Genomic DNA, 14,095 nt, shown 5'->3' on the forward strand with positions numbered 1-14,095 from the left:
TCCTCCTATGATCCATGGGATTAAACTACACAAAAGGCTCCTGCATAATAAAACAAATAACTTACCAACACAATTTCTTCCAGAGGCATCTGGTTCATAGCCACTGTTGCAATTACACCGGTAACTGCCACGTAGATTTTCACAAATTCCATTGGCACATATATCAGGATCCAGAGCACACTCATTGATATCTGCATTAAATATTCAAAGTTTAATGCTCACAGTCACTTACTGTCTGTTGATACATGTATGTCCAGTAAAGATCACTCAAAACACATAGTGTTTAACCCTGCAACCCTCCAATTTGCTGTTGTTCAGAAAGGGAAAGGAAATGAAAATAAGGAGTGAGAATAAAATCAAGAGATATGGGACACTTCCCTGGTAAAAATGAAAAGTGAAGGGAACTGGCAGAAATTCAAAGAATTAAGCCATGTAATGTGCTGGCATTTATGATAAAATTAATAAAGAAATTTATAGGCTGTTGGCTCAAAACCCAAAGGAAAACTCAATTTGATAGGTACTATAACCATCTAATTAAAAGGCAAAGATTTATTAGGATTTCTATATAATTTTATGGTTCCAAAGGCATGGAATATTTCTATTTTATTATCATTTTTTATAGTCAACTAAGCAATATGATACTTAGTAAATGTTTCTCCTTGTGGATAAGTTGAAATTGATGGAGAGGTCAGTTCAAATGTGGATGTTTGAGAACACAATGTTTTACAAGCCATGAACAGGACTACTCTTTGTCATGATAGGAAGTGGGACTTGAGGAATGATGTGCTTGTATGAGAAGCCACTAAATTCCAACGGGGCAGCTGGCTCTGCTGGGGAGGCAATGATGGGAGGGAATAAAAAATGGTGTAAAACAAAATTTTGGTCACTATGCTCAAATTTTAACAGTAACTATTGTTTTCTAGAATGTAGGAAGCCTTAAATACTCCAGAAATGTCAAGTCTTTTGGTTTTTGAGAGAAGCATCTTTGTAAAAGTTGGCATTTTTACTCTTGTTTCTGATGTTCTTTGCAAAGATGTGATATTTACTGTCAATTAATTTATAATTTGTCTAAAGTCTCATCAAATATGAAAGTAGAGGAATATTTATGCAAACTAAAGGTGAATAGCACCCTACAGTTTTATTTAAAAAAACAAAGGATACTATATTAACATATAAAAGAACTTTAAAATTATAAACACATATGTACTTAATATTCAAATTCCATATTGGAATTTTGTCTATCATAGTGCTAAATTTAAAAGAAGAAAACATCATTGAAACTTTGTACTTCTATAGATGTGTAGAAACATTTTAGTATATTCCTAGCCATAAATAGTCAATTTATTTTCAGGGCAGTATATCTCAAATATCTCTTAAAGACCCATATCAAATACCTCATACAGATTATTTTTGTTTAAACTATGTCAGTGCCATTATTTTACATTTTTTCTTCAAACTGACTCCCTTTTTTTTTAACCAACTGCAGCTTCTTCTTAAGCAAGGTATCCATAAAATCATGGCTGTAATTTGTTAGTGACATTTTTAACAACACATATTTAACAGATAAGTATTTATCTACTAAGCAAAAAAATGATCATCTACATACTGCTTAATATCATCTAGCTTTTAACCACTCTTCTAGAAGAAAATTTATCTTACTACATTGCACGGATATATTTTATAATACAAATATACCATATCTATAATATTATAATAATAAAGATGTGCAATAATTATTATAAGATTGAGAACTGAACAGTTACCTCTTCCATCCACAGTGATCCCTACTCCACTACTACAAAGGCCATGGAATTCAGCTGTAAGATAAAAACACATAGAGAAATCAAAAGCTCTAAATTACGTCGGTTTCATACACAAGTCACTTTCATAACTCCAAAACTATCATTAAAAAGAATTATCTGAAATAACTTAAAATTGAAAACAAATCACAATTTTATAGCACATAATTATTTTAAGAGTTCCAAAATCAGAGATAAGCGTAAAAAAGTAAAAAAAAAAACAACTTGTAATTATCACCTTAATCACCAATATATTGATAAATATTACAAATATTTTCTACTTATGGAAACTTAAATAAAAATCTAAATTGTATTATAGAGATTGATTTTAAGCTTTTTTTTCTTCTCTCAATAACAGGAAACATATGTAATAAGTAGCATTTACTATGTCATATGCCTGATACTGTTCTAGCATTTTGAATCTAATAATTTATTTAACCCTCCCAATACCACTAACTAGATACTGTTATTTTCCCTCTTTTATGGCCAAGAAAATTGGAATAGAGATGGGAAGTAATATGCTCAGATCACAGAGGTTGTAAGTGGGGGAGTAGGCTTGGACCCTCTGTATTCTAAAACAGACATTTCACGTAATAGCCCATTTAATAGATTAATATTTTTTTCTCAGTTATGTGGATGTATTACACTCGTTCAATCTCTTATTGATGAAACTAGGTTTGTTCAACTTTTGGCTGATATAATAAATAATTACTGATTTATTTTTTATAAATAAATTTATAAATAATTACTAATTTATTATTGATAAAAATAATACAAATTTCAAAATGTCACTAGGTTAATCTCTTAGAAGTAAAACTGCTCAAAGTTTAGGTTTCTTTTAAGGTTTTTGATAGTCTTCCTCTCCCAAAATATCCCAGGTTATACTTTCAGCAGCAGTGTAAGAGAATATCCATATTGGTATAACCTTCCCAACACTCGGGAGAATCAATCATTTTTACCAATCTGTAAACAAAAATGACACTTTTAAAAATCTTCTTTTAATTGTAAACAGATTAGGCATCTTTTTATGTGGCACTCAATCATTTGCACTTCTGCTTTCTCAAGTTTTGTGTACACTGTATTTTTTTCTATAGAGGGTTTCAACTTTGCCTATTGATTAATGTAAATTCCTTATAAATTAAGGAAAATATTTTTCTAATTCATACACGTCTTTGGGGCCTGTTTTGAGAGTCCTTTATCATCACAAGATAACAAAAAGTTTGCATCTTCTACAAAAAAGTTATTATGCAACATTTAATATAGGGAGCTACCTTCATATTTTTTCCAATATTTATCAACAATATTCACTACTTTTAGTTCAATTTGTTCTTGCTGATCTAAATGTCACCTTTATTGTATTCTATAAGCCCATTTATATTTACAATTGTTCCTAGACACATTTTATTAGTTCACTGATCCTTTTATCTAGTCTAGCTATCAATTTTTATACTTCATAACATGCATAATTCACTTAGATACATTAAGATACTTCATTAACTCCTTTCTTAAATAATATGCATATTCTTTCATAATAAGCATAATTCACTTAGATATATTAAGATACTTCATTAACTCCTTTTTTAAAAAAATGTCATACTCAGTAATTCTTCCAGAGGGATGCTAACTAATTTTCTAAGGTTTGAACAGTCCAGTTAGTATTTTTTAACAGAATTACTAGCCACTTGCTTTGCTAGAATGCATTTCTTCCATTATCTACCTGAGAAATTCTTACTTTTTTTTTGAGACCAAAGTAAGTATGCATCCTTCTTTGCAGTCTTTCCCAGTCTCCCCAGGAACTGCTCCTTCCTTTGTGCTCTCCTGGCTCCTTAGATTTCTTTTCAAGGCAGCAATCATACTAAATTGTAATTTATATATTTGCCTACCTATATTTTCAACTCATCTTGACTTTAAAGGGGAAAAAAAAGAGAGACTGTGTTTGAGTCCCTGCTGTACTTACATCTATTCAATACAGTTTTCATAAAAGTATGAATAACCAGTCACAGAATAGTCAAATTAAACCATTTAATGTGCCTGTAACATATGGTAACATTCAAAAAGAAATTTATCACTTTCTGGAACTACTGATAGATTCCTTATAGACCAAACTCTGATAGACTGCATCCTAATACCATTCTTCGTGAAAATTAAAAATAAATAAATCAGGTTCTCATGAACTTATCATAACCTTGAAAATGGTAAGTAAATTTTATGCTATTTATCTTCAGAATGATGAGAGATGAAAGCTAGCATGTTCATGTAAAGAATCTGGTTTAACGGTCATAATTGGATCATAAGATAAATTTTCCTATTCACTATGTGTTCTCTTTCCCTAGAGATCGTAAGTAAATATAAGCCAGATCTTAATATATGCCTCACATATCAACACAGATTTGGATTTCTTTCCTTTCATTAAAGATAGACAAAACACTTCAGAGTCGAGGTACTCTTTGACCCACTACCTAATGTTAGCTTAGATAGATTCCTTTTCAGGTACGGAACTGGCAAAGGTGTCTACCTGAGTTTTTAGCAGGGCATGGCTGGCAGGGCTCTCCAAAACCATAGTCTGGATTGGCACAGCAGCATTCAGACTTGGTCACGGCGCCAGGGAAGGGCCGCACACACACTCCCTTCTTGATCCCACCGTAGCATGTACTACGCATGTGAGTGTCTGAGGAGAAAACAATGACTTGAGATAGTGATGCAGAGACAAAGAGATTTCAAAACAGAAGGCTTCTTGTAACTTAAGTGGCCACTATATAGGAAGCTTCTGGATAGCATCTGCCACTTACTTCTCTTTTTCTTTGTATCTTCAGCATCTCATAACATTAGGAGATCAACAAATGTTTATTGTGAGAGGAAAAGAATAAATGCATATGAACAATTTTTTTCTCCAATAATTTTTATGCATTACACAAGCATCAATTATCCCACTTATCCTCACAGGCCCCTCATTGACCCAGGTATATTTCCACAGCTATAAACAAGCTTCTCTTGTTGCAGAGCTCGAATCCTAGGGCACTCGGGCTTCAGTAGTTGCAGCATGGAGGCCCAACAGTTAAGGCTCCTGGGCTTCAGAGCACAGGCTCAGTAGCTGCGGTGTGTGCTTACTCCAGGGCATGTGGGATCTTCACGGACCAGGGATCGAACCCGTGTCTCCTGCATTGGCAGGCAGCTTCTTTACCACTGAGCCACCAGGGAAGCTCTGTTATGACTATGTTTTAATCTCTGACCCTCAACAAATCCAGTTCTATAAATATTACCACTACTATGTGTCTGTTGCTTTACAGACATTATGTCATTGAACATTCAACAATTCCATAGGGTAGTGATCATTATCCACTTTTCATAGATGAGGAAGGTGAGGTTCAGAGGCATTACGTAAGTATCTCCAAGTCCTAGACTATACTGCCTGAGCAGAAATTCAGACACAGGCGTGTATGACCTCCAAAGCAATTCTTCTTTCTACTATGTCAGATTATACCCTGAAGACACATAACCTGGTTACTGTGCTCATCTAAATTCTCATAAAATACAGGACAACTTTATGAGATGGTAAATGGTGAACTATTGAAAAAAAAAAACTCAGATCATCATACAGGCCAGAGAAGCAGTAGAGCTTTTAAGCAGTCTATTATATAGTAATCCCATCAAAGAGATAATTATTATAAATATTTATAATTATTCACAATTTGTTGGAAATAATTAATTTTATCTGCTTGTTACGCAAAGTACTTATGTCCTGTGATCTGGTGTTTTTTCTGGTCTAACAATGAGACGGATGTGTGGCTGCATGAAGCAGAGATGTGTGTATGCTCAAACGGAAGAGGTTTTCCGACACTGACCCTGGGGAGTAGAAGCCCTGTTCCTTTCTGCCTCTGCTATGACCTCATTTGGGAGGGTCAGCTCTGAGTTACAAGTATAGGACTCAACAAATACAACATAATTCATGACTTGCAGTAAGGTTTTTTTGAGTTCTTAGGATGGTACCCCTTATCTCAAAGGCATCACAGAATGGTCAAAGTTATTTCTGTTTTCATGCTGAGAACGTAAGCCAGGGGCAATTTTTAGAAGCAAGTCGATAAAAAGCCTATGGTGCTCACTTCTACCTTTGATAAAACAGTTGAGTTTTCCCTTTTCAAAGACCCCAGATTGGAACTCTAGTTCATTTTATTCTCTTCAGTGTAAACAAGCCAACGTTCACAGTAGACAGGATTAGAGACACTGATAGCAGCAGGACCATCAGTACCAGCTGACATGAATGTTTTGGTTGGTGATTGGACTTAAATCCTATGCTATGCCTTTTCCATGTGTTATCAAATTTCTCCATGTGTTTTCTTTCTTAAAGACTGGAATTGCTGAAGGATTTTCTCAGATAATTAGCATACTTTACCTTTGTATTTTACCAAAGGTAGAGTATGTATGGGCACAAATGCTAATTTTACTTTATTCTTCATTTTTCAGTATCAACATTTCTTTATAGTTCAAAGCAGCAACTCTTAAGACTATGTTTAATGTAACACTACTATTCTGATTTAACAAAACAGTAGTAATTGTAATAGTTTACTTATTGGGTATGTGTTATGTGCCAGACATCATTTAAGATTTATACCAATAAATCTAATATTAACCTATTTAATCCTCAAAACAACCAGTGAGGAAAGGATGCACAGAGAGGTAATGTATCTTGCCTAAGGCCACACAGCTCATATAAAGAGCAGAACTAGGGTAAAGAACAAAAATTAACCTTTTAGCTGACAGAACTGTCAAAGAGTGTTCATGAAGATGCTGAAATACTCTTAAGCTAACATAACAGGATGTTAAAAAGGAAAATTTAAGCTGAAATCTCATGGTGCTAAATAACATATAACGAGGTGAATTTTGAAACTCCATCCTGAAGTAGAAATGGAAGATTCGTTACCAGGTTCTTAAACCCCTCCCAATATCCAGGATACAATTTAGGGAGAGGCAATTAAGAGTTTTTGAGGAGGATTTTTTTGGGGCAAGAGTCAGATTACAAATTGGGCATGCTTCCATCTTCACCCCTGGGCAAGAGAAAAGAGCTTCACAGGGAACAGCTTGAAGAATTTGTACCAAACTCTATCAGGGACCCCTAGCACACAGAGGAGAGTGGCTGCTATTCCCACCGCAGAATCAAAGGAAAAAGGCAAGAGCAACCTCTATTCACTCAGTTCACAGGGCAAAGGGTGGCACGTCCGGTGGATTAGACGAGGGTCACACTAACTGGAGGCTCTAAAATGAACTCATAGAGAGGAGACGAGACACCATTAGGGACAGTCTGTCTAAAGTGGACAGCACAAAGATCTGGGGTTGGGCCAGGAGCAGCCACCAGGAGAAAAACGCAGCGTCTGCATCTTGTCACGGGCAGGCCAATACCGTTGACACCCTCATGAAATCACTCACAAGGATGAAGCTGGCTTAAACTTGTGTCAAGCCCAGAAATCTTGAAGTAACCCTAGAAGAGTGTGCTTCTGCCTTCTTTCCTCTCCCCTTGTGCTTTGACTGCTCTGGTAGAGTCAGAAACATCCCAAGCTCATGAAGGTGTGAGCTTGGGAAGGGAAGTCGTAACTTCAAATCAAGTTCAGAATATTGACTATTATACATCACTGGACATTCTAACTGCTAAATCCAGATTGTTTTCATTACCTCAAGCAGCCTTATAAATTTCTGCCATCTAAAAACTGTGAAGTTAGGGGTACCTAAGTTTTCTTCCTTATTAGATAAACTGCTCCCATTGAATAATTAAAAATATGTTTTGAAAGGATTGAGAAAATACAGTTGCCTTTTGTTCATATCCTGTCTGTGAATCATGCTTCTTCAATATCCTGGTTACAACAGAGTTTAATTTTCTGAAAATAAAAAAACCCATCTCAGTATGTAGGTAAACAAAAATGAACAAACAAATGAAATCTAAAATTAAAGTGCGAACTCTAATAATAATTCATAGTAATGATTCATTTCTAACCTCAACAATCAATGTGTCTAAAAGCATCTCAAAAGACAGAAGACATGAAGAAAACACATCTAGCATGTTAAAGGAAGAGCTATATAATTTTACACACAGAACAAATGGTGTTTTTATTTTAAAAAGTTTAAGTAATTACAACTGTGAAAAACTGGAGAGGGATTCACCAAAAATTCTAATGCTTTTTCTGTATGTGGACAAGAAAATGAGTATTTGTGTTTGAACACTCAATTCCTAACAACTACTCTTATGTCGGTTGCTTAAAAGAAAAATCATTTCTCCCTCCAAAACTGGTTTTGAACTAATCATAGATTTCAGCAAAGCCATTTAGATAAAGGAAAAAAGCAACTGAAAATATTTTAGCCCTTTAAGCAGAAAGGAGCTACATTCTTCTCGTTACTGTATTTGAAAGAGCCCTGAACGAAGTGCTGACAATCGTGTAAGCTGAAATAAATCCTAGCCTGGATAGAGTGGATGAAACTTTAAGTGGACAGATTATTTCCATCTGCTGTTGCTTCTTCTTCTTTTTTTTTTTACATAACCTTCAGAATCCAAATGTTTTGATTCCCATAGGTTAAGAATAAAGTATAACCAGCTATGTCTGAGAAAGAATTTCATTTCTCTAAAATAATACTTTTAAACCACTGAGTATGTCTGTCTTTTACTCTATGACCTGAGAAATAGATGGTGCACAACGGCTAATTCACTTTCATGGAAGTGCTTTGGAGAGAATATGGCATTCAATGTATTTTCACAACTACTCCCTCTGCTCTTGATATCATTAGGACATAGTGGTTGGGGTTTTGAATGCCAAAGATATTTTCGTTTTGCCTGCCTCTTTAAAGCTGATGCCTGCTCACTCAAAAGTAGGAATTATTCCCAAGAGGAATGATGAATGGTTTCAAATAAAATATACATTCTCTCTTATACTCTTTCCTCGTTTCTATCATTACACGGCACTGAATAACTATTTAGAAACATTTCCAACTTTTTATATAAGTTGAAGTTCTAACATATAAATTATTTACATTTAAATTTTTGTTTGGGAAAAGCAGCAGACTCACAGACATAGAGAACAATCTGGTGGTTACCAGTGGGGATGGGAGGAGGGGCAACATAGGGATGGGGGAGTGGAGATACAAACTATAGGCGTAAGACAGCTTAAGGATATACTGCACAGCATGAAGAATATAGCCAATATTCTGCAATAACTGTAAGTGAAATTAACCTTTAAGATTGTATAAAAATAAAATTTAAAAGGCTTCCCTGGTGGCTCAAACAGTAAAGAACCTGCCTGCAATGCAGAAGACCCGGGTTCTGTCCCTGGGTTGGGAGGATCCCCTGGAGAAGGGAATTGCTACCCACTCCAGTATTCTTGCCTGGAGAATTCCATGGACAGATGAGCCTGGCAGGTTACAGTCCATAGGGTCTCACAAGAGTTGAACACAGCTGAACGACTAACACACACAACATTTTAAAAAAATGTTAAAGCTCAGATGACAAAAATAAATACTGTTTGGGTAAAAATAAGAGTTTATTTAAATACAACTGCTGTCCCTGTTTCATGTCTCATTATTTATAAAATATATATCCATTGTATGTAGTGTTAGTCTCTCGGTTGCGTCCAACTCTTTGCGACCCCAGTGATTATAGCCTGCCAGGCTCCTCTATCCATGGGATTCTCCAGGCAAGAATACTGGAGTGGGTAGCCACTTCCTTCTCCAGGGGATCTTCCTGACCCAGGTATCGAACCTGGGTCTCCTGCATTACAGGCAGATTCTTTACTGTCAGACCAGAGAGACATGGTTATCTAACAATACGAAGGACACTGGTAAAGGACAATTTTCTTTTCCTTCTCTAGCATTTCTATCTCATCAGAGGCTACTGAAGGGAGCTAGTTGGGCTCTTTGTACCTTTTTAAAAACTGCCTTATTGAGATATAATTCACATACAAAGAATGCACCCATTTAAAGTAAATAAATTCAATAGCTTTTAGCGCATTCATAGAGTTGGACAATCGTTATTCTAGCTGATGTTAGAACATTTCATCTTCTCATAAACACCTTTAACAATCACCTCCTTCTCCCACCACCCTCAAACTCTCTGCTCTGAGCAACCACTCACCTGCTCAGTCTCGACAAATCTGACCTTTACAGACATTTCATTTGGAATCGTACACTGTGTGGTCTTCTGCGTGTGGCTTCTTTCACTTAGCACGATGTTTTCAAGCTTATCCATGCTTTCATGTATGTTAGTATTGCGTTCCTTTTTATGGCTGAATATTATTCTATTGTATAGGTACACCTTTATCCCGTTTTCAAAGATCATTCGGTCACTGGGGCCATTATAGAATGTTTCACTTACCAACACACACACGTCCGTCCACACCCACAGCCAGACCTGGGGGACAGTCACAGCGGAAGGACCCTTCATTGTTGATGCAATGCCCATTCATGCAGATTCCTGGGGTCTGGCACTCATCAACATCTGCACAGAGAGGGGAACACAAGCCGGGCCATTACTCTAACTTTATTACAGAGTTGACCTGTTGCCACCACTGTACACTATCAACATTTGGTTTTCAATTTTATAACTTGTGCAAGAATACACAGATGTGACAACGAATCTTTTACACAAATGCTACTCTTTCAAACACATTTTCAGAAAGATTGAGTGAAAGTAGATTGTTTTACCCCTTAGAAGAATATGACAAATTCATTTTTCATTATTTATTTGGCAATTCTGTTTAATATTAAATGATATTCAACTCAAATTAGTTAAGTGAAACAAATTCTTAAAACCAAGGTAAATGTTTTTAACTAACTTTCATTTACACATACATAAAATTCCAAGATGCTGTTTTACAGTTCACAGTAACAAAATAATTTGAAGTCTCTTGTAATTTTCAAAGTGCTTAAATTTATGAAATGTAACCCACCATTAAATGGCTTCCCTGTAAAGGGGAACAGCCTTCAAAACACAGAGCTGCCAAATCATGAGCATTTCAAAATTTATGGATTACAGCATTTGTAATAAAAATTAATAACAGTTTCAATAAAGCAGGAACTGGTGAGATTTAGGTCATCTTTTTATGTATATTTAAGTTTCTTAAGAAATGCTGAAAAAGTTACAGGCTGTAATGTAATGCCACGCACTGGAACAGAATGCTAATCTCATATCTTGTGATTAATCCAAGTTAGCTAACCTTGAGATGACATTCCAGTCCTGAGTTCAATCAGCAAAGCTACAATATTTCTATTTAATAGTGAACTTCCTTTTCATGAATAGTCAAGAAACTACTTTCATTCAGAAATACAAGAATCAGTCTTGATTTTTCTCTGTCCATTGTCCCTGGAATTTCACTGACATTATAGGGTTTGGCTATGAGTATTATTTGCTATTCAGATCAATTTGTGTGACTGAAGGCAGGAAGTATTCATGGAGTTAATTTTGTCCAAAAGGAGGAAACTGGAATAAAACTTGTTTTTGTAGTAGAACTACAAAATTTGTTGCATCTTATTAAATTCCAACTGTGAATATAAACATAATGTAGTCTTATTTATTTCCAAGAGTTATCTTTTGCTTAGTAAAGTTACCACTAGAGCTTAGGCTTCAAAATGGTTTTATAAATAAAAGAGTTGCTAGAAATATTCAAATTACTTCTTCATGAAATCAATACAAGGCTTTTAGATATGGATATGGTAACAAATGATATGTGAATTAGCTTACGGAAAAGTTATAATGCAAAACCAGTAATGAATGAGAGTGGAAAATCTAGTTCTGAGAATACAATATTTTTCTTCCTCTTTTTTTATGTAAAAAGTTGAGAGAACTTATTTCTTCATTGTCTTTTCCAGATTTGCTAGAACCAATCTGTCATTCCCTTAATTCTTCCTATGCCATTATTATTTTTGTAAAGACACTGGTGTTCCACAGACCACAAAGTATGTTTTTCTAGGAAGCTTTAGACACCTGCCGTACTGAATTACCGAGAGATGTGAATAATACAAAATCCACATGAAGAAACTGAAGTAATTCTTGCATGATTCATTCAGATAAAAAAGATGGTTTCAATCATGGTTACTTTCCTATCTCAGAGCCATACATACCAGTGCAGTAACGCCCATTTGGAGCCAAGATAAATCCTGGTTTGCAGATGCACTTGAAGCTGCCATCTTCATTAATGCACATCCCATTCAAACACATGTTGGTAGTTGTACATTCATCATGGTCTACAGGAGGAGAGAGTGACTTACACAACTGGCCTTGAGGAAACCAGTTCCCCCTCTTCCTACAAACAACTGCCAGGCATATTCTACTGCAAAAATGAGCCAAGTGGTCACAGACTTTTTTTTCCTTATGAATGCCAACCGAGTGAGAGCAAATAGTGCGGAAAATGTGAAGCGCCATTAGTGTAAGGGACACAGAGGAAAAGCATTAAGGAAATTTTGTGTGTAGTTTCTATTAAAATCACATGAATAGAGTTTTATTTTGATTACCAAAAAGTTACTATTTCTTTCATCGGATGTTTGTATTGTATGAGAGAATAAAGCAATGACAAAGCTCACTGCACATGAAATGATCTAGACTTTGATTAGTGGGTGAAATATGTGCTTCTGTGCAAACAGAATGTTTCTGTGGTGTACTGGCATTTACTACACTGCTAGACATCACCAGGACCACAAATTTGGAGATTTGATTATCAGATACATCAAATGTTTTTGTGCTTCCCTAGACTGGAGGTGGGTCTTTTCTGTGTTATCAGTGTTGTAACCCCAACAGTCAAAATAGAGTGGGTGCTAAAAATTACAAAGAATAATTGTTACTTTAATTAAATATATGCCACACAAGAAATTTCCAGAAGCAATGAACTATTCATTTATTATATTTCCAAAAATTTTGTCCCTTCACTTTAATAGTCTTTTGTTAAATGTATTTATATTTTACCTAAGTCATCTGAACGACTCTCATATATGTGCTGTATGAGCTTTCATGGAAATAGTCTATACGGTTCTAAATAAAAGTGTATATATCCCTTAAAAAATCTTTTGCAAGGGAGTAGGCACTTTCCATACCAACACAGTTTTTTCCATCTGTAGTTAATTCAAAGCCAGCATTGCAAATGCACTGGAAACTTCCATCTGTGTTCACACATCGACCATTCTTACAAAGAACCCCATTCTGGATGCATTCATCAATATCTGGGGAAATGAACAATATTAGTCTTTTAAAATCACAAAAGCAATAAGACAATCCATGTAATATCCAGGTCATGGTGCTTCTTTAGAAAAATGTTCATCTCTCACCAGTTTTTTTTATTGGATAGGTAGGTGTAAGCAGTTCTACAGCCCTGACTTATAATAGCTGAAGGAGGGAAGAAAAAGAAAAATGAAATGGGGTGTACAGTGAATGTAGAAGAGGATGGACAGTGCAGCTGGAATGTAGCTGCTTCTGACACAGTGGTTGAAGACCTTAAAAGTCAGAGCAAGTGAAACTGCTTATATGTGGAATCTAAAAAAAATGGCACAAAAGAACTTATTTACAAAACAGACACAGAAAACAAACTTATGGTGACCAATGGGGTGAGGTGGGGAGGTATAAATTGGGAGACTGGAATTGACATATACACTCTACTATATATAAAACAAAAAACTCAAGGACCTATTGTGGGCTTCTCTGGTAGCTCAGCTGGTAAAGAATCTGCCTGCAATGCAGGAGACCCTGGTTTGATTCCTGGGTCAAGGAGATCTCCTGGAGAAGGGAACAGCTACCCACTCCAGTATTCTTGCCCAGAGAATTCCATGGACAGAGGAGCCTGGCAGGTTACAGTCCATGGGGTCGCAAAGAGCCAGACACAACTGAGTGACTTTCACTTCACGTCACTTCACTTCAAGGACATATAGTATAGCACAGGGAACTCTACTCAATACTCTGTAATGACCTATATGAGAACAGAATCTAAAAAGGGTGGCTATATGGGTGGTGGTGCTGGTTTAGTCACTAAGTGGTGTACAACTCTTGTGACCCATAGACTAGTCCGCCAGGCTCCTCTGTTCATGGGATTTTCCAGGCAAGAACATTAGAGTGGGTTCCCATTTCCTTCCCCAGGGGATCTTCCTGACCCAGGAATCAAACCTGTGTCTCCTGCACCGCAGGTGGATTCTTTACCACTGAGCCACCAGGGAAATCCAGATATATGTAAAAGTATAACTAAATCACTTTGCTGTACACTGAAACTAACACAACATTGAAAATCAACTATAGTCCATCAAAAATTAATTTTAAAAAAGACAAAGCAAGGAGCTGAATAAGA

General features: G+C 35.8%; 1 protein-coding gene across 1 annotated transcript in view; it reads right to left on the reverse strand.

The window, feature by feature from the left end:
- FBN2 (fibrillin 2) overlaps nucleotides 1–14,095 on the reverse strand; it is a 222,221-nt gene that overhangs the window by 84,565 nt on the left and 123,561 nt on the right. The window contains exons 13-18 of the mRNA XM_027547035.1: nucleotides 12,858–12,983; nucleotides 11,892–12,014; nucleotides 10,147–10,269; nucleotides 4,315–4,467; nucleotides 1,764–1,817; nucleotides 66–191 (exon numbers count right to left, since the gene is read on the reverse strand). Coding sequence (XP_027402836.1) covers nucleotides 66–191; nucleotides 1,764–1,817; nucleotides 4,315–4,467; nucleotides 10,147–10,269; nucleotides 11,892–12,014; nucleotides 12,858–12,983 — 705 coding nt within the window. The remainder of the gene's footprint in view (nucleotides 1–65; nucleotides 192–1,763; nucleotides 1,818–4,314; nucleotides 4,468–10,146; nucleotides 10,270–11,891; nucleotides 12,015–12,857; nucleotides 12,984–14,095) is intronic.

This window comes from Bos indicus x Bos taurus, chromosome 7, assembly GCF_003369695.1.
Source record: "Bos indicus x Bos taurus breed Angus x Brahman F1 hybrid chromosome 7, Bos_hybrid_MaternalHap_v2.0, whole genome shotgun sequence".
In the NCBI taxonomy this organism is placed as follows: Eukaryota; Metazoa; Chordata; class Mammalia; order Artiodactyla; family Bovidae; genus Bos; species Bos indicus x Bos taurus.